This window comes from Ornithorhynchus anatinus, chromosome X1, assembly GCF_004115215.2.
Source record: "Ornithorhynchus anatinus isolate Pmale09 chromosome X1, mOrnAna1.pri.v4, whole genome shotgun sequence".
Lineage (NCBI taxonomy): Eukaryota > Metazoa > Chordata > Mammalia > Monotremata > Ornithorhynchidae > Ornithorhynchus > Ornithorhynchus anatinus.
Genome location: NC_041749.1, coordinates 106547540 through 106572164, shown reverse-complemented (window position 1 = coordinate 106572164; position 24625 = coordinate 106547540). Strand labels below are relative to the sequence as shown.

At 64.0% G+C, this 24625-nt stretch overlaps 1 protein-coding gene across 3 annotated transcripts in view; it reads left to right on the top strand.

Moving 5' to 3' along the window:
- Window positions 1-24292, top strand: part of SBNO2 (strawberry notch homolog 2) — a 132224-nt gene extending 107932 nt beyond the window's left edge. For all 3 annotated transcript variants that reach the window (XM_029050649.2, XM_029050650.2, XM_029050652.2), the window contains 21 exons: window positions 1078-1195; window positions 2364-2469; window positions 4074-4227; window positions 5162-5338; window positions 5883-5980; window positions 8782-8864; window positions 10008-10199; window positions 11524-11684; window positions 15869-16000; window positions 16171-16306; window positions 16775-16887; window positions 17292-17363; window positions 17893-18001; window positions 18215-18289; window positions 19193-19336; window positions 19650-19744; window positions 20971-21063; window positions 21630-21761; window positions 22303-22379; window positions 22876-23066; window positions 23357-24292. In XM_029050649.2, coding sequence (XP_028906482.1) covers window positions 1078-1195; window positions 2364-2469; window positions 4074-4227; window positions 5162-5338; window positions 5883-5980; window positions 8782-8864; window positions 10008-10199; window positions 11524-11684; window positions 15869-16000; window positions 16171-16306; window positions 16775-16887; window positions 17292-17363; window positions 17893-18001; window positions 18215-18289; window positions 19193-19336; window positions 19650-19744; window positions 20971-21063; window positions 21630-21761; window positions 22303-22379; window positions 22876-23066; window positions 23357-23862 — 2964 coding nt within the window. In that variant the 3' untranslated portion in view covers window positions 23863-24292. The remainder of the gene's footprint in view (window positions 1-1077; window positions 1196-2363; window positions 2470-4073; window positions 4228-5161; window positions 5339-5882; window positions 5981-8781; window positions 8865-10007; window positions 10200-11523; window positions 11685-15868; window positions 16001-16170; window positions 16307-16774; window positions 16888-17291; window positions 17364-17892; window positions 18002-18214; window positions 18290-19192; window positions 19337-19649; window positions 19745-20970; window positions 21064-21629; window positions 21762-22302; window positions 22380-22875; window positions 23067-23356) is intronic.
- Window positions 24293-24625: the final 333 nt, after the last annotated feature.

The window sequence follows — 24625 nt, the reverse complement described above, 5'->3', positions numbered from 1 at the left end:
TGATGATGATGTGTGCTTAAGCGCTACGGAGCGATGGGGGAAGAGTGAGGGCCCAAGTGCCTAGGCGACAAGGGAGTACTGATACACGTAGGTGAGGGGGCTTAGAAGGTGGGGAGATGAGAGATGAAGCAGGGTGGAGTATGGTAATGAAAGTAAGAGTGAACCTGACCTGGTCCTAGGAGCAGGGTTAGTCGGGGAGAAGGTCCTGGAGGAGGAGGAGGAGGAGGAGGAGGAGGAGGAGGCGGCTTTTCAGGAGGACAGTGATCACCTTTCCTGGGCCGGGCCAGAGCTGCCCACCTGCAAGAGGTAAAGGAAATTGTATCCGCTGTTCGGTCTCTAACCAGTCCACGGTAACTGTGGAGGACTCACCGTGTGCAGGGCACGGTACTAAGAGGTTGAGAGGGGACATTCCAGTAGAGTTGGGAGACGCGATCCCCGCTCTTCGGGAGGTTCCGGTCTAGGGCGTGAGCCGCGCTAGTTGACCCAACGCTGAATCGGTCGGCCTGCCGGCCCTGCCGGCCGATGACCACCGTCGCGGTGGCGAAGGGGCCTCTGGAAACGTCGGTTCCCGGGGCTGCTCTGGTCCGTGCCAAAGCGACAGTCCCCGACTCAGCTAGCCTCGGGTTTAGCGGGCCAGACTGTTGGGCGGCCGGATTGCCCGGGCTGCCGTTTCGCTGTCCCCCGTCCGGGGTTGGTTCGACCCGCTCATCCGTCTGCCTGGCCGCCCGTCCCAGAAGCTGCGAGGGGGAAGGAGGCGGAGCAGGGGTAGTGACTGTTTCAAAGGGCGCCTCACGGAGCGGGTCACGGCGGGAGAGTACTGAGCCGCGTTTCACGTGGGCCCGGGACGCCCACTCGGCACTGCCTGTTCCGTCCAGGACAGAAAGTCCCAGACTTTATGAAGTCTCGCTTGAGCCGAGCCCCGTCCCCTCTGATCGCTCCCGCGTGTCAGATCCCTCTGCTGAAAGCCGCCTCCGGGGCCGGGGTGGAGCCAGACTGCGGGCCTCTCCCAGCCCTCGACCCCATCGCGGGGCAGCGCCCTGTCCCGAGCGGGTTCTCTTCCTTGACTCCCCTGCCCAGATTGTGTTTGACGAATGCCACAAAGCCAAAAACGCCAGCTCCACCAAAATGGGGAAAGCAGTATTGGACCTTCAGAACAAGCTGCCGCTAGCAAGGGTCGTATACGCCAGTGCCACAGGTAAGGGGGGAGTGAAGCAGTGAAGCGTCAAGGGAGATAGGATGGGGGAGGGCGGGTGGGCACTGGAGGGAAGAGGAGGCGCCGGGGAGCCGGCAAGGCACCGCAAGGCACGGTGGGAGACCGACCCGGGGAAGCGGCTCGGCACTACTGGGGGGGAATCGCGGCGAAATGTCTCCCCGCTCGGTTTTCCGGCTTCAGGCCGTCCACCTAAGTCGGACCGAGCCGAGGGCCCATCTGCAAGCCTTGTCGGTGAAAGGAAGATCGGAGCCCCAGGGAGTGGGGCGGGGGTCCAGGGGCGCCCGCTGGAGCTCGGAACAAACCCGAGGAAACTCTTACTTCACCCCAGGGGGTGTAAAAGGGTGGAATCTGTTCCCATGGGAAATCATGCAACCGAAAATATCGGCAGGGGTCAGAGGGCTTTGGATAGATCTGTGGATGAGTGGCCCGTAACGGGGGCGTTAGGGGGCGGGTTAGGGGTGTCAGGCGGCCCAGCCCTAGCCGGGAGGTTGGGAGTCCGGCGGGGGCGGGGGCGCCGTCGCCCGATCCCTCTGAGCGTCCCCGGTGTCGTCGTGGGCCAGGGGTCTGTGTGACTGACCGGGGCGGTTCAGCTACGCCCCCTGAGGACCGGGGTCTGGATCTAATTCCACCCTCCTCCCCACCTCGCCGCCCCCCGCCCGATACCTTTTCCTAGGGCTCAGCGCAGTGCTCCGCACACAGCCACTGATAAACGGCATCTCAACTACCATGCGGTCACATATGGCGTAGCAAAGGCAGGCAGGGGGCCGGCGGGCAGCCATATAGGCGATTGCTGCAGGGTGTTCACACCTGGTAGAGTTGGGCCCCAGTCAGCCACCCCCTTTCCCTGATCTCTTCTTGCCAATTTCCCTAGTCCCCGGCAGTGGAGATGCCAGGTTGAGAAAGTTAAACCCGGGGCAACATCGTGGGAGCCTTCCCCTCTCCCCCCACTCCCCCGGCAACCTCGGATCCCAGAGGGCTCCCAGCAGCCGGGATTGGCGGTTTCCTCTTAAATCTGTAACGCGTTCTCCGGCCGTCTCGACCGGCCGCATATCCTGGGGCCAGTTGGGCCGGAGGCCCCGGGCGAGTTGGCGAGGAGCCCGGCTCTGGGGGTGGGAAGAACGCCCGGCCCTGACGCTTTGTGATCCGACAGGTGCCTCCGAGCCAAAAAACATGATCTACATGAGCCGCCTGGGGATCTGGGGAGAGGGTACCCCCTTCAGGGCCTTTGAAGAGTTTCTCCACGCCATTGAGAAGAGGTAAGTAGCCCGCTGCCCCACCGTCGTCTCCTCTCCCCCCTCCCCACGGCTGGGGGGCGGGGAACAGGACAGTGCCCACATTAGGCCTGCGTTCGTGGCTCCCCCGGTCCCGGCCCGCGCCTCCGGATGGAGGAGTAGGTCGTTCCGGCCGGCCCCGCGGGGTCCGAGCGCGGACCCGCCCGCGGCCTCTCCCCTCCCTCCGTCCCCACCTCCGCCGACTCAGATCCTGAGCCCACGCGCTCGGCCTCCCTCCCCCGGCCAGGGCCGGGCCGTCTCTAAATCCGGAGAGGAGCCGGGAGCCCCGCGGGGAACGGGGATAGGGGGCCCGGCTGGGAGCCCCGAGGGGCTATTGGGGAATTTAGCTGAGGTGAGAGATGGACGACCCCCCGTGTCGTTCCTGGGAAGTGCCCAGGTGCCTGGCTTGTCGAAGGTGGGCGCGTGGGCACTGATGAGAGGGACAGCGGACCCTTGGGAGGAGGAAAGACAGGAAAGCGGGGGCTCCGCTCCGCTCCCCTCCCAGCCCCAACTGAACGATCTGTGGTGGGGGCAGTATTCGGAAGGAGGCCTCTGGGACGGGAGCCTGGGGAGGCGCGCGGGTCGTGGCCCAAGAGGCGCTTATCCACATCTCTGACCGCCTCCGGGGAGTGGATGGGAGGCTGGCGCCATCTCGGGGGAGTCTCCTCTTCTGTCTGTTCCCTTCTCGTGGGAGCCCTCCTGTCGGACGGGTCGTTGTTCGGAAAACCAACCTAAAGGTACGGTTTGGCTCCTCTGTCAACTGAAGGCCCACCTCTCCTCGGACCCGCACGTGAAGCTCTGGGCAGAGCAACTTAGGAAAGACCCGCTAGAGCAGGGGGACGGGAGAAGCCTGCGCACGAGGGTCCGGGCCGGAGAAGGGAGTGAAGTGTACGGAACCGGTCGCCGGGCGGGGCGGGCACGGAGCCGTTGTTCCCCAGATCCCACGGCACCGGGGGGTGGGGACCGCCTTGGAGCCCAAAGAGGGCAGGTTCGAAACAGATCCGAAGAAGTCTGTCTTCACCCATCGACGGGGGTGAGGGGAGTACGTGGGAGGGGAGTAAGGGCATGGAATTTGTTCCCACGGAAAACTGTGCAGTTGAAAATATCAAGAAGTTCGTATTCTAGAGGGGCTTGGAGAGATTCGTGGAAGAGCGGTCCGTAATGGGTCACCGGGGAGAAAGTCGGGGGGGGTGGGGGTGGGGGTGGGGGGCGGTGGAATGGCCCGTCCCTGATCTCGGGGATGAGGGCCGCCGTCACCCGGTTCTCTCGGAGCGGCCCGGCGCCGGGCGGACCGTGGGGCCGGGCCCCTGCTGCTGGCGATTATGAATCCGTTCGGCTGGAGGAAATAGGAACGTTCGGGTCCGGAGCCAAGCCGTGCCAGTCCCAGCCGGTCTTTCTCGAGGCCGAGCGTGTGTGTGTGTGTGTGTGTGTGTGTGTGTGCGTCGCGGGGGGGAGGGGATGGGACCGGGGGGTGGGCAACGGGCTCGACTCCGGACCAGGCATCGGATCGAGTCTCTGCCCCTCGGACGGCCAGCCTCGGCGGTGACGTGGCACGGTGGGGGCCTCTCCCTTCCTCTCCTTTACTTCAGGGGCGTCGGGGCCATGGAGATTGTGGCGATGGACATGAAAGTGAGCGGCATGTACATCGCTCGGCAGCTCAGCTTCTCCGGAGTCACCTTCCGGATCGAGGAGATCCCCCTGGATCCCCACTATGAGCGCGTCTACAACCGAGCGGCCAGGCTGGTGAGGGAATGGCACCCCCCCCCCCCCCCCCCCAGACGGGTCCCGCGCGGCCTCGGCCTCAGCCCCCACCCCAGAAGGGGCCGGGGAGACAGCGGGGGGGAGTCTTGTCCGGAGACGCTTTTCGTTTGGGCCCTTGGGCTCGGCGACTCCCCCGTCGTCCGTAGAGCGCTTGGATTTTTTTCCCCGAGGGCTTCCGCATCAGCGATCTCGTTCTGCCCTCCCGCCGTCCCGCCGAAGAAGGGGAGGGGCGTTTTGCTGGTGGGGAAACTGAGGCCCAAAGAAATCACGCGGCAGAACGGCGACAGGGCTGGGCCCAGGACCCGGGTCCCCTGACTCCCGGGCTTCACGCCCCTCCCGCTGGGCCGCGCCGCCTCTCCCGTTCTTCGAGGGAGCCGGAGAGCTCCTCCTTGGCTGTGACGGGGGACCCCGGGCCGGGGGGGCCGGGGGCGGTCAGGCCCCGATCCCGAAGTAATTCAGGTCGGCCCGCCGGAGAGCGGCGGTGGCTCGAGGTTCGCCCGACGCAGCGCTCCAAACCTGGACGACCGTCCTGTCCTCTGTGGAGCTCTCGTCTGCCTTCCCCCCGCTGTGGCCCACCTGTCGGTTGCGGGAAGGAGTCGGCCGTCCCTCTCCTCCCCCAGCAGGCCGGTGACTGAAGTCTGCCCGCGCTGGTGTCTCTTGCTTAGGACACCTTCCGGAGCCACGCCCAGGAGGGCGGGGAACGCGGGGCAGGCGCCGGTGGCTCAGGGATCGACTGGTCGAGTGACTGACCGTAGGGTGGCTCCAGCTGGTCGGGAGTCCAGTCCCCGTGGGAGTCCGGCTCCGGCTCCCTCGGGGGGCGCCGGAGAAATCGCCCGTCTCTTCCGGGTCTGGCGCGGCTCCCTCGGCGTTCACCTCCCCGGCCCTCTCTCTCCCCCTGCCCTCTGTGCCGTTGCAGTGGGAGGAGGCGTTTTTCGTGTTTCAGAAGGCAGCCGATTGTATCGGCCTGGAGTCCCGGAAGTCCCTGTGGGGTCAGTTTTGGTCGGCTCACCAGCGCTTCTTCAAGTACCTCTGCATTGCCGCCAAAGTGCGCCGTCTGGTGGAGCTGGCCAAGGAGGAGCTGGCCAGGGACAAGGTGTGGCGCAGCGGGTGGAGGAGGGCCTCGCCTGGGCTCCGCGGGCCGCCCGGGGAGGGCGCGTACGACCGCCCCCCTCCCGCCTCCCCCCCAGCGGAAGGAGGGACAGAGACGGGGTCCCCAAGGGTCGGCGGTTTCGCTCAGAGGCCGGCCGTGGGGGTTCCGGGCAGGGCCCGGAAGGTTAGAAGGGGTAAGGAGGCTCGGGATGGCAGCGTCCGGGTAACGCGACGGGTGGGGCGGGCGGTGGCCGGTGGCGGGGAGGACTGGGGAGAGAGGAAGGAAGAGATGGGAATTGGGAGAAAGCAATAGGGAGATCTCGGGGGAAGAGCGGGCCCCACGCCCCGGGGGGAGAAACCGGGCCTCACCGGCGTACTCTCTGAGACCCGTCGGTCCACTCGGTGGTCCTGGCTGCAAGCGGGGGGCCCGGGGGAGGGGACGGGAGCCTCCGAGGGACAGGGTTAGAGCCCGTACCCGACTGGCGTATCCTGCCGGCTCGGCTCCTCTACTGACCCCCGCCTGGGGGCCTCCCCGCCTCCCCTTTCAGTGCATTGTCATCGGCCTGCAGTCCACGGGGGAGGCTCGCACCCGCGAGGTCTTGGATGAGAACGACGGGCGCTTGAACTGCTTTGTCTCCGCGGCCGAGTGAGTGAGACGCCCTCACCCCCGCGCACCTTGGAGGGGAAGCGGGGCCTGGGGGAAGGGGCCGCTCCGGGTTGGGAGCCAATGTCGGGGAGCTGGACCTGGCCAGGCTGAAGCCCGGCGCCCCGGCAGGCTGGGCCTCTGGCTGGGTGTGGGGTCCCACGGGGTGGCTCTGGTCCCAGTTTGGCCAAGATGGGCCCAGAGGTTCGGCGGAGGGGCGAGAGCGGGGGCGGCCCGCTCTGTCCCAGCCCTCCGGCCCTCACGTCGGAACCCGGGGAGTCGAGCGGCAGGGCACGGGGCGGCGGGAGGGCCCGCTCCGGCCGCCGGCGGGAGCGGGAAGGTGACTGGCAGCGGGCCAGCTGGTCCCGCCCCGGCCCCTCCGCTCTAGTCGATTGCGCCTCGAGGGCCTTCAGGGGGCCCTCCCCATCCTCCCTTGGGCGTGCGGGTGGGGCTAGGCCCAGAAACCCAGCCGGGACCCCGGGACCCCGGACGGCCGCGCACACCCGACCCAGCCTTTCTTTTTCTTCGCAATAGTACTGAGTACTTACCGTGTGCCAAGCACCGTGTTAAGCGCCGGGGTCGGTACGAGGTAACCAGCTTGGGCACGGTCCGTGGTCCACGTGGGGCTCGCGGTCCCGATCCCCACTTTACAGATGAGGTAACTGAGGCGCGGAGAACCGAGGGGACTCGCCCCAGGTCGCCCGGCAGACACGTGGCGGAGCTGGGATTGGAGCCCAGGTCCTCCTGACTCCGACCCGCGCTCTGTCCAGTAGGCTGCGCTGCTTCTCTTGTCCCTCCAGTCCCTTCAGTCCCCGCCTGCCTCTCAGGAGCCGCCGGGTCCCGGGGACTCGGCGGCATCTGTCGCGGCGGAGAAGGACGGAGAATCGGCGCGTGCCTAGGTGTGCGCGTGCGAGGAGGTGTTGGATGAAAGTTGCGGCTGAAATTCCGGCGGCGCGGTGGTCGTCGGCTGGGCTTGCGGAGCCCACCCGCTTTAGGAAAGGGCTTTTGAACTGGAGCGAGGAGAGAGGGGACGGAAGCGTGCATGCGGAAACAGAGCCGACTGGATTTCCGGGGGAGAGCTCGTGTTTGCTTGAAGGGAGAGAGGGGGCTCCTCCACCCTCCCCTCCCCTCGTCCGCACCTTTTCGACCCAGTGTCAGGCAGGCTGGGTTAGGCCAGAATCCACCAAGAGCCGGAGACCGGAACCCTGGTTCCCCACCTTCTCGGCGCCCCACCTGCCCGGCAGGATGGCAGCCTAGCGGCAAGGACGCGGTTCTGGGAGTCGGGGGATCCGGGCTCCGGGCCTGGCCGGGTCCCTGGCCCGCTGGGAAACGGCGGACCGGTCCGGGGACCCCTCCGGGCCTCTGGCTCTTCGTCCCCCGCCTCTCCCGGTCTCTCGTGGATATTGGGAGGCGCGGATGAGGTCAGTGATGGGAAAAATCAAAGCTCTGAACCAGGATAAGGTAAAAAGGAGAAAAAAAAAAGACGTTTCATCCGTCTCCTTCTCCCAGTGCCCTCCGCCCCGTGCCGTAGCATCTCCCCTCCTCCCCCTCCTCCCCCGCAGGGGGCCCCTCCATCTCCGGTCCCGGCGGGCCTCCCATCCATTCCTCTCGCCCGCTGCTTTCTCACATCCGTCCCACCCATCATCGCATCGTCAGGTCACTGGGGCCTCCCTCCCCCACCCCCCCACCCCCCCTTCTGGGGAGGGGGCAGCCTCCAAGCGTTTTGCTCTTTCGTTTGCCGTCCAAGCCCACGAGCGTGTCCGTCTCCCTTTCACCTTTCTGAGTTTTCCGTCCCCGCCTGGTTCTGTGATGTGTGTTCCATGTGTCCGTCACCCCTCTCTCCCCGACCGCCCCCACCCCCGATCTCCTCGTCTTTCGGGGCTTAATCGAAGAGACCCTCAGGGCCCCGTAGGGCAGCCCCTCAGATGGGAGGCCCGAACGTCTCAGGGGACGAGGAGCGAGCTGGCAGCCTGAGAGGAATCTGCCCCACCCCCCACTCTGAAACAGCAGGGGTTTGTCGTTCACCGTTCCTCGTTTACTGGGAAAGCTCAGCGCCCAGCCCCTTGGGAGAACATTAAAGCCCCTTCCTCCCCTCGCTCTGCGCCCAACCTCCCCCCTCTCCCCGCCCCGCCCCGAGAAGGGTGTCCCTGAGCCGGCCCCACTGGTCAGCAAGAGCGGCAGCTCCGGCGTCCTGTCCTCACATATGTCCCAGAGTGCTCCGGCCCCTCTCGTGCGTGGCACGTGTCTGGTCTCTCCACGCCCCCCCCCTGACCCGCACGCACTCCTTCCCCGAGTTGGGGGCAGAGGGGACAGGCTAGGCCTGCACCCCTCACTCCTGGTGCTCGGCCCGGGATGGGCCCCCCGATTTTTAGCCAGGTGCAAGGCTCCGGCAGAGGAGACCGGGGATCCAGGCGCGTCCTGATTTCCCCGTAGGGTTCGGCCGGTGCCCTTTCTCGGGGCCCGGAGCCTAAACCCCGGGCTGCCGGCCGGCCGGCCGAACCTCCGGAGGGGCCGACGCTCAGCGGAACCTCCTTGGTTTCCATCGCTGCCCGTTTGGCTGATGCCTGAAGGGAGGGCAAGCGCTCCCTCAGCCCCCCGAGTCCATCCGATTCCTTCCGCACCGTCTGTACTAACGTAGGATGGTTCGGGCCCACTAACCTCCCCTTCCGAGGTGTGGAATGACAGGTCCTGTCTCCCCCTTCCCCTCCATTTTTGTCTCTCAGTATAAAACTTGTCAACCTTCTCCTGAGAAAGTGTACCTTATCATCCTGGTAGCGAGAATAAATTTTGCATCTTACTTTCAGAGGCGTCTTTCTATCACTAATTCAGAAGCACTTTCCTTCAACCAAAAGAAAGAGGCACAAAGGAACTGGCATTAAAAGAAAACGTAAGACCCCCTCAATCTCCCCCCCTCCCCCGCCTTGTGCCCTTCCCCCTCCCCGCTGCCGCCGCCACCGCCCCTTATTAGAGTGGGTCCCTTCTGAATTCCTGCCTGAACAACTGCAGCTTTCGCCATTCTTTCCTGTTTGCTTCTTGTGGCCCATTTTCATTTTCCAATTCCATCCTCGAGTGTTCATCCCAGAGATGTAGCTAGTGACTGAACTTCATGATTTTTTTTTCCCTCCCTCCCTCCCTCCCTCCCTCCCTCCCCGCTCCGCTCCCTCCATCCCCTCCCTCCGCCTTCCCAAAAGATAAGTCTACGTGTAATGCCCGAGCAATTGTGCATGGCCCTTCTGTCTTGCCGGCTTTCCTTTCCCCAAGGCAGGTGACAGCTTCCTTCCGGAGGCCCTGGGCCTGCTTGGGACGTAAGCCCTGCTGCACGTAGAGAGGAGAGGAGGGGAAGCCCGAGGCTCCGGCTGCACGACCCGTTCCCTTCCTCCTCCTCCTCCTCCTCCTCCTCCTCCTCCTCCTCGCCCTCCTGGGGAAGGAAATAGCAGTCAGTTCCCCTCTCCTCCCTCCCCCGTCACCCCCAACCAAACCTCAATCTCAGCTCCAGGTGGAAGCCCCCTTTCTTGTCCCTAGCTATATAATTTGCACTCGGGGCCAGTTAGCCCGGGCCCTAACGCTTGGATGGCCAGCGGGACCCGGGCAGCCCGGGAGATCTGGCCGGAGAGTGAGCCGCCGGCCCTTCCCCAAAAGGTTCCGGGGATCAGGGTGTGGGACGGAGCGTGGCGAACGGGCCGTCTCGGGTGACCCTCTGTGGAAGGAAGGAAGTGGCTAAGGATGTTCCAGGTCCCACAGGAGGGCTGGGCGCGGGGGGGGGGCGGGGGGGGGGGCGCATAGAGACTTCGGAAGCTGCCCCCCCACCCCCTTCCGAAATGTAGGGTTGCGGGCCGAGCCTTCTTTCTGTCGTCTCTCCCCAGGAAAGCGCATCGCTCTGACCTGTCCTTCGTTTGGGGGTTTCCGTCCCCGCCTCCTCCCCTTCCCCCGGCTCTCTTGTGTTCCTTCTCTGTCCGAACCCACGCTTACTGGACGGTGCGGCTGGCCGGGGCTGCTCCCGGTGACACCTTTCCCCCCCCCGCCCCCGCAGGGAAGCCGAGGGGCCGGGGCAGCAAGGTGCCAAAGACCGGGTACGAGTTCTCGGCGGTGATCAAGATCAGTGACGATAGCAGCACCGATTCCGACATGGGACTGGAAAGTGATTTCAACTCCTCCCCGGAGTCCCTCATCGACGACGACGTGGTCTTCGTCGATCAGACGCACATCTCCGCCGACGACCGAGGTAGCGTCACGGGGAGGCGGGGTGGGGGATGGGCGCGGGGCGGGGCGCCCAGCCAGCGAGGGGCAGGGGATTCTAGGGTTCGTCAGCCCCGCGCCCTCCGCCGGAGGCAGAGCCCGCCCTGGATGGAGCGTGCGTCCAGCGTGACGCGGGCTTACGCGACCCCTGAGCAGAACCCTCCTCGCATCAGTCGTCCCCTCCGAGAGGCCTTCCCTGACCGAGCCCTCCTTTCCCCATCCATCCTCCCCTCTGCGTCGCCCACGGCACTTGGGTACGTGTCCTTGTACCCTGCCGTGTACGGTAGCCAAGGAGCAGCGCGGCGTAGTGGATAGGGCACGGGCCCGGGAGGCAGAAAGTCAAGGGCTCTAATCCCGGCTCCACCGCTCGTCCGCTCCGTGACCTTAGGCAAGTCGCTTCACTTCTCCGGGCCTCGGGTGCCTCATCTGTGAAACGGGGATTGAGACTGCGAGCCCCACGTGGGACGAGGACTCGCTTGTATCCATCCCAGAGCTTAGCATGGTGCCTGGCACATAGTAAGCGCTCGACGAATGCCAGAATTATCGTCGTCGTCATTATCATTATCTGTCGGCCCTCAGCGAACGCTAACGATGCCAGGTTGGCCGATCCGGGGAATCCTTGACCCGCGGGCGACGGGCCGATACCGAGCCCCCGGCCCACCCCCCGGGGAGCCGGACGGGGCCGCCCCCGCGAGCTGGCTCAATTATCCAGCCCTGGGCGACCGAGGCCGGCACAGGTCTGGGGGCGTTCAGAATACGGAGCGTCATCGGCTTTGGCCGTCTGGGACGGACCCGCCCCCTCCCCTTGTTCGGTGTGGTTTCCCCCGACGTCTTCGTCCGTCGAATTGCCCTGGCCGCGGTTCGCCCGACTGAATCATCGATTAGTGACGGTGGGTCAGTCCTCGCCCAGGTGGAGGAGCTGGGCCCCCCCTCTGCCCCTGCTTTTCTGCAGAGCGCTGGCCTGAGGGCCGATCGTGAGTCTCACCGTGTAGCGGGGAAGAGGAGCGGGCAGAAATAGCCTGAGCCACCGTAGGTCGCGTGGCGAGAGGGGCGGTTACAGCAGGCGCCACGGCATAGAGCAGGTCGCGACAAGTAGATGAGCAGATGGGCCCCTGAATGCCCGGGTGGCCGATGGGGTGGTCTGACCAGGGAGACGGGGGTCGGGGGGAGAGGAGGCGGCGGGGGGGGGGGGGGGGGGGGGGGGCTAGTCAGGGAAGGCCGCCTGGAGGAGGCGGCATTTCCACCGGGCAGCACCCCCTTCCTCTGACCCAGCCCACTCTGACTGTTCTTGCGTCTCCACCCCCTCGCAGCCCTTTCCCACTTCCACGGCTCCCAGAGAGACCCGCTGGAGTCTGTGGAGAAGATGAAGCAGGACCTGCTGTCCAGAGTGAAAGAACTGGGCCGGGACCTGCCGCTCAACACCTTGGATGAGCTGATTGACCAGTTCGGGGGCCCGGAGCACGTGGCTGAGGTGAGGGGCGGGAGACCGTGGGGTGCCGATCCCTCCTCGGCGGGGATCCCCGCTTCTGCCCACGCGGGTCTGAGAGGAGAGGGAACCCTGCCGGTGGCGAGACGGGTGGGTGGGGGCGCGGCCCGTTTCCGAGGGCTCTCTTCAGAAGCCATCACCCCGGCCACCTTGGTCCCTGAGGTTTCCTGCCCGGGGTGGCCGGGGGGGGGATCTAGCGGTGTGGCAGAAGAGAGCGAGCAGAGGGCCCTGGCAGTCAGGAGACTCGGGTTCAAGTCCTGGCTCCGCCACTTGCCTGCTGTGAGACCTTGGCAAGTCACCGAGCTGTTCTGGGCCTGAGTTTTCTCCCCTAGAAAATGGGGCCGAGACAGCGTGGCTCAGTGGAAAGAGCCCGGGCTTGGGAGTCGGGGGTCATGGGTTCGAATCCCAGCTCTGCCGCCTGTCGGCCGTGTGACTGTGGGCAAGTCACTTCACTTCCCTGTGCCTCAGTCACCTCATCTGCAAAATGGGGATTAAGACTGTGAGCCTCATGCGGGACAATCCGATTACCCTGTATCTCCCCCAGCGCTTAGAACGGTGCTCTGCACATAGTAAGCGCTTAACAAATGCCAACGTTATTATTCTCCCTCCCGCTTTGACTGCGAGCCCCGTGTGGGACAGAGACTGTTGCCCGTCCCGGTGACCTTGTCTCTACCCCGATGCTCGGCACATAGTAAGCTCCTGATAAATACCGTCGTTATCGGGTTAGGGGGCCTGCGGCGTGGCCCAGCGATTCCCAGGTCCCAGCAATCAGCAGTGTTGGGGGGGGGGGGTCGATATTTCACATGCCGGGGCCTCTAGCAAAAGTACTACTAATAATAACGGTACTCGTTAAGCGCTTAACTATGTGCCAAGCACCGTTCTAAGCACTGGCGTAGATACCAGGCAGTCAGGTCGAACACGGTCCCTGTCCCACGTGGGGCTCACCCTCTTAATCCCCGTTTTTGAGATGAGGTAACCGAGGCCCAGGGAAGTGAAGCCACTTGCCCGAGGTCACACAGCAGACGTGTGGCAGGGCCGGGAATAGAACCCAGGTCCTTCCGACTCGCGGGCCCGTGCTCTGTCCACGAAGCCTCACCCCCTTCTAGACTGTGAGCCCACTGTGGGCAGGGATCGTCTCTGTTGCCGAACTGTACTTCCCAAGCGCCTGGCACAGTGCTGCGCACACAGTACGCGCTCAGTAAATACGATTGAATGAGTGAATGCTTCCCTGCAGTGGAAAGGTTGGAAAACAAGCCAACAGTCCCGTAGGCTTGAGGTCCCCAGGACTCCCCAGCTGTGCGGTACACTCCCCACCCCGGTTTTGAACAGCGCTCGGCACATAGCGAGCGCTTAACAAGTGCCATCGTTATCATTTTGGGTCGGGAGGAGGGAGCGTGAGGCTTGAACAGCCCGGGAGCTGCGGCCCCAGAAGTCAGCCTCCGGGCCGTCAGCTCGTAGGGGCAGGGGAACGTATCTACCGACTCTGTTGTATTGGACTCTCCCAAGCACGTAGCGCGGCGCTCCGCGCACGGCAAGCAGCCTGGCCCGGCGGACAGAGCACGGACCCAGGAGTCGGAAGGACCCGGGTCCTAATCCCGACTCCACCGCTTGCCTGCTGTGTGACTCGGGGCAAGTCACGACCTCTCTGTCCCTCAGTTCCCTCATCCGTAAAAGGGGGGTTGAGGCTGCGAGCCCTACGTGGGACGGGGACTGCGTCCAACTTGATTAGCTTGTATCTACCCCAGCGCTTAGTACGGGGCCTGGCACGTAGTAAGTGCTCAACAGGTACCGTTAGAAAAAAGGGTAAGCGCTCAGTAGATACCGTTGCTGATTCTGTTGTGTCGTACTCTCCCAAGCGCTTAATACAGTAATCTGCACATAGTAAGTGCTCGATAAATAACTTGGATCTGTCGATCGATCGATCGACCCGCCAGCCACGATAGGGAGCCTAGAGAAGCAGCGTGGCTCAGTGGAAAGAGCCCCGGCTCGGGAGTCGGCGGTCATGGGTTTGAATCCCGGCTCTGCCCCTTGTCAGCCGTGTGACTGTGGGCAAGTCACTTCACTTCTCTGTGCCTCAGTTACCTCGTCTGGAAAATGGGGATGAGGACCGTGGGCCTCACGTGGGACCACCTGATTACCCTGGATCTACCCCAGTGCTTAGAATAGTGCTTTGCACATAGTAAGCGCTCAACAGATACCGACATCATTATTGTTCTCTGGGCCTCAGCTGTCCAATGGGGATGAAGACTGTGAGCCCCCACGTGGGACAACCTGATGACCTTGTATCTACCCAGAGCTTAGAACGGCGCTTGGCACAGAGTAAGCGCTTAACAAATACCCGAATTATTATTATTCACGGCTCAGTGGAAACAGCACGGGCTTGGGAGTCAGAGGTCGTAGGTTCGAATCCCACTTGTCAGCTGGGTGACCGTGGGCAAGTCGCTTCACTGTGCCTCAGTGACCCCATCTGTAAAATGGGGATGAAGACGGTGAGCCTCACGTGGGACGACCCGATCGCCCTGTACCTCCCCCAGCGCTTAGAACAGTGCTCTGCACATAGTAAGCGCTTAACAAATACCGACATTATTATGGGGCAACTCTAGCTCCTCCACTGCCCCCTGCTGGACGGCACAGCTGTCGAAAGCAAAGCTGCCCCTCCCCGGGGGGGGGGGGTGGAGGGTCTGGCTCCCAGAGTGGGCTGCCCCCCTAGGATGCCAGCCTCGTCGTCCCCCTCCCCCCCCCCCCCCCCCGAGGACGGGCAAGAGGCACAGGAGAGGACAGGAGAGGGCTGCCGGCCGGGAAGAGAGAGCAGATGGCAGGCAGGCGGAGCTGGGTCAGGGAATCAAGAAGAAGGTGGTGAGAGTGGACGTCGGCGCTCGGAGGCCCGGTCCCGGCGGCTCCCCCTCCCATCCCTTTTCCCTCCTCCAGAGGAGGGCCGGGAGCGCCTGCAGCTGCCGGGTGGCCGGCGGGCCGGAGAACCACTCGGCGTCCGGTCGTCTGGACTTCTCCCATCCCCTGAGAAACCAGAAGCAGTTTGGTCTAGTAGGGAGAGCCCGGGCCTGGGAGTCGGAGGACCTAGAAGTTCTAATCCTGACTCCGCCGCTTATCTGCTGCGTGACCTTGGGCAAGTCACTTCGCCTCTCTGGGCCTCAGTTGCCTCATCAGACCGTGAGCCCCACGTGGGCTAGGGACTGCATCCGACCGGATGATCTTGTATCTACCCCAGCACCTAGTGCGGCGCGTGGCGTATAGTAAGGGCTTAACAAGTGAAGAGACGCGGGGACCCCTAAATAGGGGCAGAACGGGCTGGGGGCGAAGGGAGGGGGTCCTCCACAGACTCAGCCTGGGATCCCGGACGAGCGACCTGGGGCCAATTCAAACCCTGGCCAGGCGCGTGCCGGACACAGATCGGGTAGGCCAGTGACCGCTGAGGTTCCCCTCTCCGAGCATCGGTGGCCGTCCCCATCGGCAGATTTCTGGTGCCCCTACCGTTAGCAGAGCAGCGTACTGGGCAACGTCCGGTAGAAATGGAAGGTCCGGTTCCCGTCCTTGAGAAGCTTACAGTCCGGTGGGGGAAGACGGGCAGACGTCCAAAAAGAGCAAGACAGGACGCGTAGATAGAACCGAGACAAACGCAGAGAAGCCCCAAAATCCAGAAGTGTTTACAAGAGATATAGGCTTGAGGCCGCCTGATGGTGATGGCTTTTTAGGAAGCCTGGAAGAAGGGGGTGGCTCAAGTGGGAGGGGGATGGCCGGAATGACGGGTCGGAGGTCGGGGAGCCAGGAGAGGAGAGCAGTTGATTTTTCTTGGGAAGAGTGAAGAGTGCCAGCTGGGGTGGAGCGGGCGCAGAGGGAGTCCCGAAGCCAACGGTCTCTTCTCCCTGCTCTCCTGCCGGAGCATTCAAACCCCCTTCCTTCCCCACCCGGCCTCAGGGCAGGCGGCAACAAAAGGGAAGGATCATCCCCCTGGGCCTGAGGAGCGAGCGTGTGCCCAGGGAGATACCGTCCCCCTCCCTGACTCTCTCTGGTACGGGAGGGGGGGACCCAGGGCCCCCAGCTGCTCCCTGGGCACCGCCCCTCTGCTGACAGCTACCTTCTTTGTTCTGTGCCTTCCTCCCCTCCCCTTCACCATCCCTCCCCGCCCCTCTCCTCCCTGGGATATGCTGCAGATGACGGGTAGGAAAGGCCGGGTCGTGTCCAGACCAGACGGGACCGTCGTGTTTGAGTCCCGGGCGGAGCAAGGCCTCTCCATCGACCACGTGAACTTGAAAGAGAAGGAGCGATTCATGAGCGGGGAGAAGGTGGGCTCAGGGTACCCTGGCGGGGGGCAAGGGCCCAGGTCTCCCCCCCCAGTAGGGCTGGCAGTACCCGGGGCTCCCCCAGGACCAGGCTGGGGCAGGGCTGGTTGAGGGGCTTCCCCCACCCCTCACCACTGGCTCCCCCCCCCAACCCTCGCTGGCCTTTCCCTCAGCTTGTGGCGATCATCTCGGAGGCCTCCAGCTCGGGGATCTCCCTGCAAGCCGACCGGCGGGTCAAGAACCAGAGGCGACGGGTCCACATGACGCTCGAGTTGCCCTGGAGCGCGGACCGAGCCATCCAGCAGTTCGGTGAGGGCCGGGGAGAAGCTCTGCATTCCTCGTCCGGTGCCTGTCCCCTCTCGGGGAGCTTTGCCTGGATTTTTCTCCCCATGGAAGCTCTTCCCCGCCACCCACCGGGGTCCGGTTCAGATCGAGCCCCCGGGGTCTGACCCGGCTGGCGGCCGACCCGCGGCCGCCGCCACCCACGCTGAACGTTCCCCGGGCGGCTGGCCGGGACCTGCCCGTCCGTCGCACCCGACTCTCCTGAGCCCAACTCATCAGTTCTGTCTACGGACACCCACCCACCCCCACACATCGGGAACAAACTCTCTTCTCCCGCCCCTAGGCCAAATCGGCCAAATCCCTTAGTTTCCCACCTCCAAAGGCACGCCTTCCGTGATTTTTACTGTGTTATAACTCCCCCGGATGCCTAGTTGGTGCTCGATAAATATTGACGGTGACGATGACGACTTGTCTCCCGCCCGTTTTTCCCTCCAGGTCGAACACACCGGTCTAACCAGGTCTCAGCCCCCGAGTATGTGTTCCTGATCTCTGGACTGGCCGGGGAGAGGAGATTCGCCTCCATCGTTGCCAAGCGCCTCGAAAGTCTGGTGAGTGGGAGCGGGGAAGGCCGAGGCCAACTCTCTGCCGCCCTTGGAGCACCGCACACGCGTATCCCACCCCGCCCCAACCCCCGGGGGCTCTCGCTTTCTGTCACTGGAGGCTGAGCAGACCGGGTTCCAGAGGGCAGTGCATCCTCCGCCTCTGATCGGGCCTGGCCCCTGGTACCCCCCACCTTTCTCTCTCTCTCCCCCCCCCCCCCCCCGGCACGCACACACCTCCAGCTGCTGCCATCGTAGCTGGCTTCCTGCCTTCTTGCCATCCTGCCTGTCCCAAAAAGCAAGGGGGCCGACTTGGCTGCGGTGGAGGGGTCGCTTGCCTGTCCACGCCCGCCGCTCCTTTCTGAAACCTCTTTCCCGCTCTCTCTCTCTCTCTCTCTCTCTCTCTCTCTCAGGGGGCCCTAACCCACGGGGACCGGCGAGCCACTGAATCCAGGGATCTCAGCAAATACAACTTTGAGAATAAGGTGAAGGGCTCGGGGTATGGACGGTGGGTGCTGCTGGGTGGGTTCATCGGGGAGGGAAGCTCGCCCCTTGGGCGGCGGGTGGCTTCGGAGACTCGGTTGGGGGTCGGCGATGAATCAGTCTCTTGGGCCCAGAGGGAAGGGTGCGGGGGTGCCGTCCTGGGGTGGTTTGATGGACTGGCACTCTGCTGGGCTGACGAGACACAGAGACACCCACTTGACATCGTGAGGGAGGGGGCAGGTGTAAAGTAAGGGAGCCAACGGGACCCAGACAGGGAAGCAGCCTGCGCGGGCCTCTCGGGGGAACCGGAGCTGGAACGGCGGCTGTGCGCACGCGTGCTCGCACCCCCCACCCCCCCCCCACCCCCGGGCAAGTGGGAAGTTGAGGTGAAGCTGGTGCTTACAGAGGGAGGATGAACCAGAGTTGGAATCACAGGTCCCACCCCCTACCTATCTGGCCCGTGGACGTTTGAGCAAAACGTGTGTGTCTGTGTATGCGCGCCTGACCGTGACTTCTCCCTCTCACCTGCAGTATGGAGCCCGAGCACTAGATCGAGTTCTCGGAGCCATCCTCAATCAGACGGAGAACAGGGTCCCTCTGCCCAAGAATTATCCCGGAGGAGATGCCGCCTTCTTCCAGGGTGAGCTGCCCTGCCGGAGGCATGGGGCAGCCAGGGGCCCACCGGAGCCGAGCATTTCCCAACACGATGGCCGCATCTGGAGGAACAGGAGGGAGGAGGGCAGGGGCGTGGCTGGGCCGGGAAGAAAGGGGCGGGGCGGGGGGCTGGTATGGCGGGAGAAGAAGATCGCCGGCCCTGAGGGAAAGGTGCATTACAACTCTCTCGTCGCTGCAGAGATGCGGTCCGGCCTCCTCTCCGTTGGGATCTGCTGTAAGGATATGAAGTATGGGTGCATCGCCGTGGAAAAGGGTGAGTCTCCTGGGGTCCTCCAGAACCTCCCGAGCCAGGTCTTCCTTGATGCCAGACAGGGAAAGAGGGAGGTTCGGTCTCCTGGTACCGACTCCTCGCCCAAACCAACCTGGGGTCAGGTGCCGAGAAACAGCAGTCCCTGAGCCCCCGAACCACCTCCGGCTCGGCCCCACCGCCGTCTCCGGCAGCGGCGCCAGGGCGCTCGGAGGGACCGGGTGCTGGGTCCCCGGCCTCGGGGGGTAACTGTCGGATCTCCCAGCCCCCCCTCACTTTCTCCTCCCCGGCCCCTCCTCTCCTTCCAGTAACCCAGAATGGGCTGCTTGTCCAGGAATCCGTGCAAATTACACTGACTCTCACCCTCACAGGAGTCGCTTCGGTCCCCCTGGGGAGGGGCCGCATTGCTCGGATTGTCTTTTCTCAGCCACCCGCCCCTTCTCCCTTCCTTCCTCCTTCCCTCCCTCCTTCCACCCCTCAGGATCCCTGCTTCAAGTTGGAGAATGAACTCGGCCCTCCTTTCCCCCTCTGAGCACACAGAGCCTGTAGGGGAGGACAGGCCTGGAGTGGTTTTCCCAGGAGTCTTTTGCTGACGATGGGGCAAGGCACAGGATTAGCACCTGGGGAGGGAAGGAGTGGATGAGAGTCACAGGGCCGGAGCAGCACCCCCCCACCCCCCAATATACCCCGCCTCTCCTCCTCTCCTTTGGGAGTGGGTCCCCGGGGGTTCTCTCTCTCTCTCTCTCTCACACACACACACACACACACACACACACACACACACACTCACTCACCCCAGATTGCCCAACTAAGCTGTGAGGGCTGGTCCGCTGTTCCCAGCCCCCAGCCTGAGTGGCCTGTCCCCTCCCTTTTCTTTCCCCTTCCTTTTCTTCCCCCAATCCCTTGCAGACTGCTCCATCACCAAGTTCCTGAATCGTATCCTGGGTTTGGAGGTGCACAAACAGAATACGCTCTTTCAGTACTTCACGGACACCTTTGACTACTTGATTGAGAAGGACAAGAAGGAGGGCAAATATGACATGGGCATCCTGGGTAAGGGCTGAGGGCGTGGATGGGATGGGATGGGGTGGGCACGTGGGCCGTCAGGGCTGCCGGACACCAGGGGACCCCCTCCCCAAGACAGCAGCTCTGGAGACGGCAAGGCCAGGCTGATGGAGGGTGGGCGGGCAGATGGGGGATCCCCTCCTCAAAGAACGGTTGAAGGGTGAGGGAGGCTCTGTCGGCCGCGAGTGCTAGCGGGGAGCGGATTGATGTTGCTGCGGGGGAGGCGGGGGTTGCGTTGTTGTGTGTGTGGGGGGTGTGTGTGTGTGTGTGTTAGTTAATTAATATATCCCCGTCTCTATAGATCTAGCCCCGGGAATTGATGAGATCTATGAAGAGAGCCAGGAGGTGTTTCTGACACCAGGCCACCCTCAAGATGGGCAGGTGGTCTTCTACAAGGTAATTATAGCTGGGGCTAAATATCTCATGGCGTCCCCTCTTCCGCCCCGTGGGGCTCCTCACCCAGCCGACACCCCGCCCCCTCCTCCTGGACCAGCCCCTCACATGCAGAGCAACCTGGACCCAGCTGGGGCTGGCCCACTGCCCTCAGCAGCCACAGAGCATTCAGTACATCGTCACCCCCGTTGGAACCCAGGTCCATGTTCTCACTTGGTTCGTTTATTCCTTGTCCCATGTCCCTGCTATCGGCACCCCAGTTGTAACTCTGCTCCCACCCTCATTTGAAGACCCGACTTGTGTCCGCCAGACTCCCCCCGTTTAAATGGTAAGCGCCCCTGGCTTTTACACGGGCGCCCCGTCTCGCCGACACCGTGCCCGTGCCCGTTTCTGTCCAGATGGATGAGCGTGGTCGGGAGAGCGCTTTCCAGTTCCGTGATAGCGTTCTCTCTGAAAGGCCTGGTGAAAACAGGGGTTAGGGGAAAACTGAGTAAACTCCAACAGAGCCGCGCGACCACGATCTGCTGCGTCGTCAAGCGACATCTGCCGCCGGCAAAGCGCCGTACTGGGCGCGTGGGAACATACCGTATCAGGAAAACCGAGGCAGTCCCCGCCCTCCTGGGGCCGGCTGGCTGTTTGGCTGATAGATTGACAGTGAGGATGAGGAGGAAAAGCAGACGCCAACTGCCAAGTAGACAGTGCGTCAGGGGAGTCGAGTGCATGGATACAAATCATACGTAGATACAAATCAGTCAGTCATGTTTATTGAGCGCTTACTGTGTGCAGAGCACTATACTGAGCACCTGGGAGAGGACAGTGTAACAGAGTCGGTAGGCGCGTTCCCGGCCCGCAGTGAGCTCCCAGTCCAGAGGGGGAGGCGGACATTAATATAAGGAAATTACGGATACGTACACACGTACGTCTGTAATGATAATGCACGAGTGAGAAATGTAAATGGGCGGATGATCAATCAACAGAGTAGATGTACGTACGCCGAGGGCCCAGGGGGCCGAATCCCTGGCCAGACTGGGAAACCAGGGGATTGGGGCCTCTTGGAGGAGGTGGCTTTTTGGGGAGGCTTGGAAGGGTGGGGAGGGATGTGGTTTGTTGAATTTGGGTGGGGCCCCGGGGAGGAGAAATTCCCGTTGCTCCTCTTCGTCCATCCCTCTGTCAGTCCCCCGCCTTTCCTGCCTGCCCCAGGTCCCTCTGAGACCCTTTGATTTTTACAGATCAGCGTGGACCGAGGCCTGAGGTGGGAAGAGGCATACGAGAAGTCGCTCACGCTGACAGGAATCCATGATGGGTTCTACCTGTCCTACAAGGTGAGTCGGTGGGTGACCCGACCGGATGGGCGTCCTCGGAGTCCCCCGCCCCGTCCCGATCCCCCCAGGGGCCGGCCCCTCTCCTCCCCTCTCCCCCTGGTGTGGTCGACGGCCCTCGCCGGCTGCCCCGGCAAAGCTCCACCAGCATCGATCCCTTGAGCACGGGGTCCCAGAGTCCCTCCCCCGGCCCCCTCCTCTCCCCCCCAACCCCCCCAAGGTGTGCATCGGGCACAGGGCCAAGGGAAGAGCCGACGTGGGGGGAGGTGGGCCTCACCGTCGCCCCCATCGGACCCACGCTGGACTGTTAGCTCACATGCAGAGAGGTGGGGGTCCCTAGAAAGAGGAGCTGCCGGGACTTGGGGACTGTTCCTCAAACCCTCCCCTCCCCCCCCAGCCCCTCTAATAATGATGGTATTTGGTAAGCGCTTACCATGTGCCAAGCACTGTTCTAAGCACTGCCTCTCCATCCAGACCTTCCCCGGTCCGGCCCCTCTCCCTCCGGTTCCTCCCCTCCCTTCCCGCCCCTGGAAGCCAGGCCTGAAGAACCCCCGGGCTGTCCCCCACAGGTTCGGGGAAACAAGTACACCTGCCTGCTGGCCGAGCAGAACCGTGGGAAGAACTTCACCCTGTACAAGCCCAACATCGGCAAGCAGAGCCAGCCGGAGGGCTTTGAGAGCTTCTGCAAGAAATACCGGCGGGTAGGTTGGCGACAGGGCCGGGGGACCGGGGGGGACCCAAAGCCTTCCGGGTCCCCACTGACGGGCGGGGGCCACGACCCTGCCTGCACCGGGCATTGACGTCCCCACTCTCAGGAAGGCCCGGCTCTGGAGGACCCCGGCCCCCAGCTGCAGGGGACCCTGGGTTTGGTGGGCAGTGGCTCTTCCAAGCGCTTGGTACAGTGCTCTGCACACGATAAGAACTCCATAAATACCATTGATTGATTGATAGATAGACGGGGAAGGCAGGATGGAGACCCCGTCAAGTCCCTAGCCGGATGGACGGATGGATGCGTGGGCCGGAGCCGGGGGAAGTAGCGTCCCCACGTGTCGGAGAATGCCGTCAGACATCCAGACTGAGCTCCTCGAGGGCAGGGGTGTCAGCTTTGACTTCTGGCGTCCATTTCCAAGCGCCTGGCACAGCGCAGGCTTGGTGCTCGAGATATGCTCGGGATGAAGCTAATGAATCTAGGCAGGCTTCTTGGAGGAAAAGGCCCCGGGTGATTTACGAGTCTCCCTGCAGGTGACCGCTGAGGAAGCCAAAGAACACTGGTTGGGCAGCTACACCTTCTCTCTGAAGCATTGCAATCATGCTGTGTGGTGAGTGCCAGCGTCCTCGTGGGTCCAGAGACAGCAAGAGATGGGGGCTTCCTCCCCTTCGCCCCCGTAGGCGGCCGCTTTCCACCCTGAGTGGGGTGGGCACCTCCGGCTCCTCTCTCTGGGGTCAGACCTTCCCCGCCCCCTCCGACTCCCCCGGGAAGACGCTTTCTTTCCTCCCCCCACCCCGGGGTTCCCCGTTTCCCTCCCCCCTCCAGCGTGGGGCCGTCCCTCGTGAAGCTTCTCGGTTCTTCCGGCGTTCCACGGTGGGCTAAGGGATTATCCGTGCTTGGTGATTTTAGCCCTTCCCAGCTGTGAGCCGGCTGGTCCTCGGACTTCTGCCCCCGCTGTGTCACGCCCTCCCCCGCACGCACCACCGCCACCCCGGGACACCTGCAGGCTAGAGTCCCAGGATGGCCCGTGGGCATCTACGCGCGTGCGTGCGAGCACACGTGTAGGGCGTGGGGGGTTCCGAGCCGTGCTCCCGCCCGGTCCTCAGGAACCGGCCGTGCAAGCTGATCCAGGAGGGCCGAGAATGCTACCAGGGCATGAGGTTGCGGCACTACTACATGCTGTGCGGGGCGCTGCTGCGCGTCTGGAGCCGCATCGCCAGCATCATGGCCGACATCACCAGCAGCAGCTACCTGCAGATCGTCCGCCTCAAGACCAAGGAGAAGAAGAAGCAAGTGGGTAAGTGAGAAGGGCCCTCTGGCACCTAGCGCAGCGCTCCGCACACAGTAAGCACTCAATAGATACGACTGAATGGGTGAATGAACGAATGACTGCGCCCCCCCCCCCCCCCGCCCTCCCCCCGGCCTCGGGGCTGGACGCGGAATGCCCTCCCCCTCCCCGCCCCCCCCCCCCCCCCCCCCCCCCCCCCCCCACCTCTCCCGGCTTGGGCTGGGGGTGGGATGTGGGCCGGAAGGGAGGGTCCGGGCCCCGGGTGATTGCCGGCCCCCTCTCCGCCCCCGCCCCTCCAGGGATCAAGATCCCGGAGAGCTGCGTGCCCAAAGTGCTAGAGGAGCTGAAGCAGATGGACGCCAACGTCAAGCGGAAGCACGACGGGGCCTCCCTCCAGCCGCCCCTGCCACCCTTCCCGCTGCGGCTGCCCCCCGACCGGCGGGCCCCGCCCTCCCGCCCCCGCCCGGACGAGATCCTGGATCTGACGCTCAGCCCCCCCGCCGACGTCCTGCCCCCGCCGCCCTTCCCCCCCCGCTTCTCCTTCCCCCCGGACCCCACCGGACCCCGCCTGCCGGCCGCCCCGCTGCTCGGCTCCCACGGACCCTCGCCCCTGGCCCCGCAGCAGCAGACCCCGCCCCCCGCGCAAGACCTCTCCCACCCGACGGAGATCAACTTCAAGGAAGTGCTGGAGGACATGCTGAGGACCCTGAACGTCGTCGGGCCCCAGGACGGGTCCCAGGACGGGCCCCTGGGCCTGGAGCGCCAGAGCGTCATCCGCTTCAGCCCCCCCTTCGCCAACTCCTAGGACCGGACTGGACACCGTAGAGCGTTCCTTTCCAAAAATTATTTATATATAATATACCTTCACACACATCTATACACATAGCAAATTTTCTATCTCTAGTAGGTCTCGGGGCGGCGGAGGATGGAGGGGGTGCCTTCCCACCCCCGCCAACCGCGGAGGGAACGGGGCAGGCGTTCCCTCCTCCCCTCCCCTCCCGCTCCTGGTAAACTACTGAGTCAGGAGGAGCCCATTTCCCTCAGCCTCCACCCCCGTCCCTCAGCGACACCCCTAGGCGGCCCCAGGGACTTCCCTCTCCGGGGCGTCGGGGGTGGCAGGAAGCAGCCTTCTGGCCTTCTGACACTGTAACCTCGCGTGGACCCCACCGCCTTTCTGGGGCTCCTGCCCTGCCCCTCGATAGCAATAGTCCCTGCTCTATGACCTCAGGGCGCCCCCCCCCCCCCCCCCCCCCCGCCACCATCCCCCCGGTCCACGCTCTTCAGTGGGCCCGGCCCTTTCTCCCCCCGCTCCGGGGACCGCGGCGTGTCCGGGAATCCGGAGGAGGAATCGGTCGATGGAGCGTCGGTGGTTTTTGCCGGGCTCTTGGTGCGTGCAGAGCACTGTGCTGAGCGCCCGTACTAAGCAACGGAATTAGCCAACAGGGTTCCCCGCTCGTAACGAGCGTACAGTCTAGAGGAATCTCTTGTTTTCTTTTTTCCCTTTCTCCCACTTGGCCGTGGGTCCGGGTGGTAGAAAGAGTGGGAGTGAACGAGGTCTCGGCAGCTGC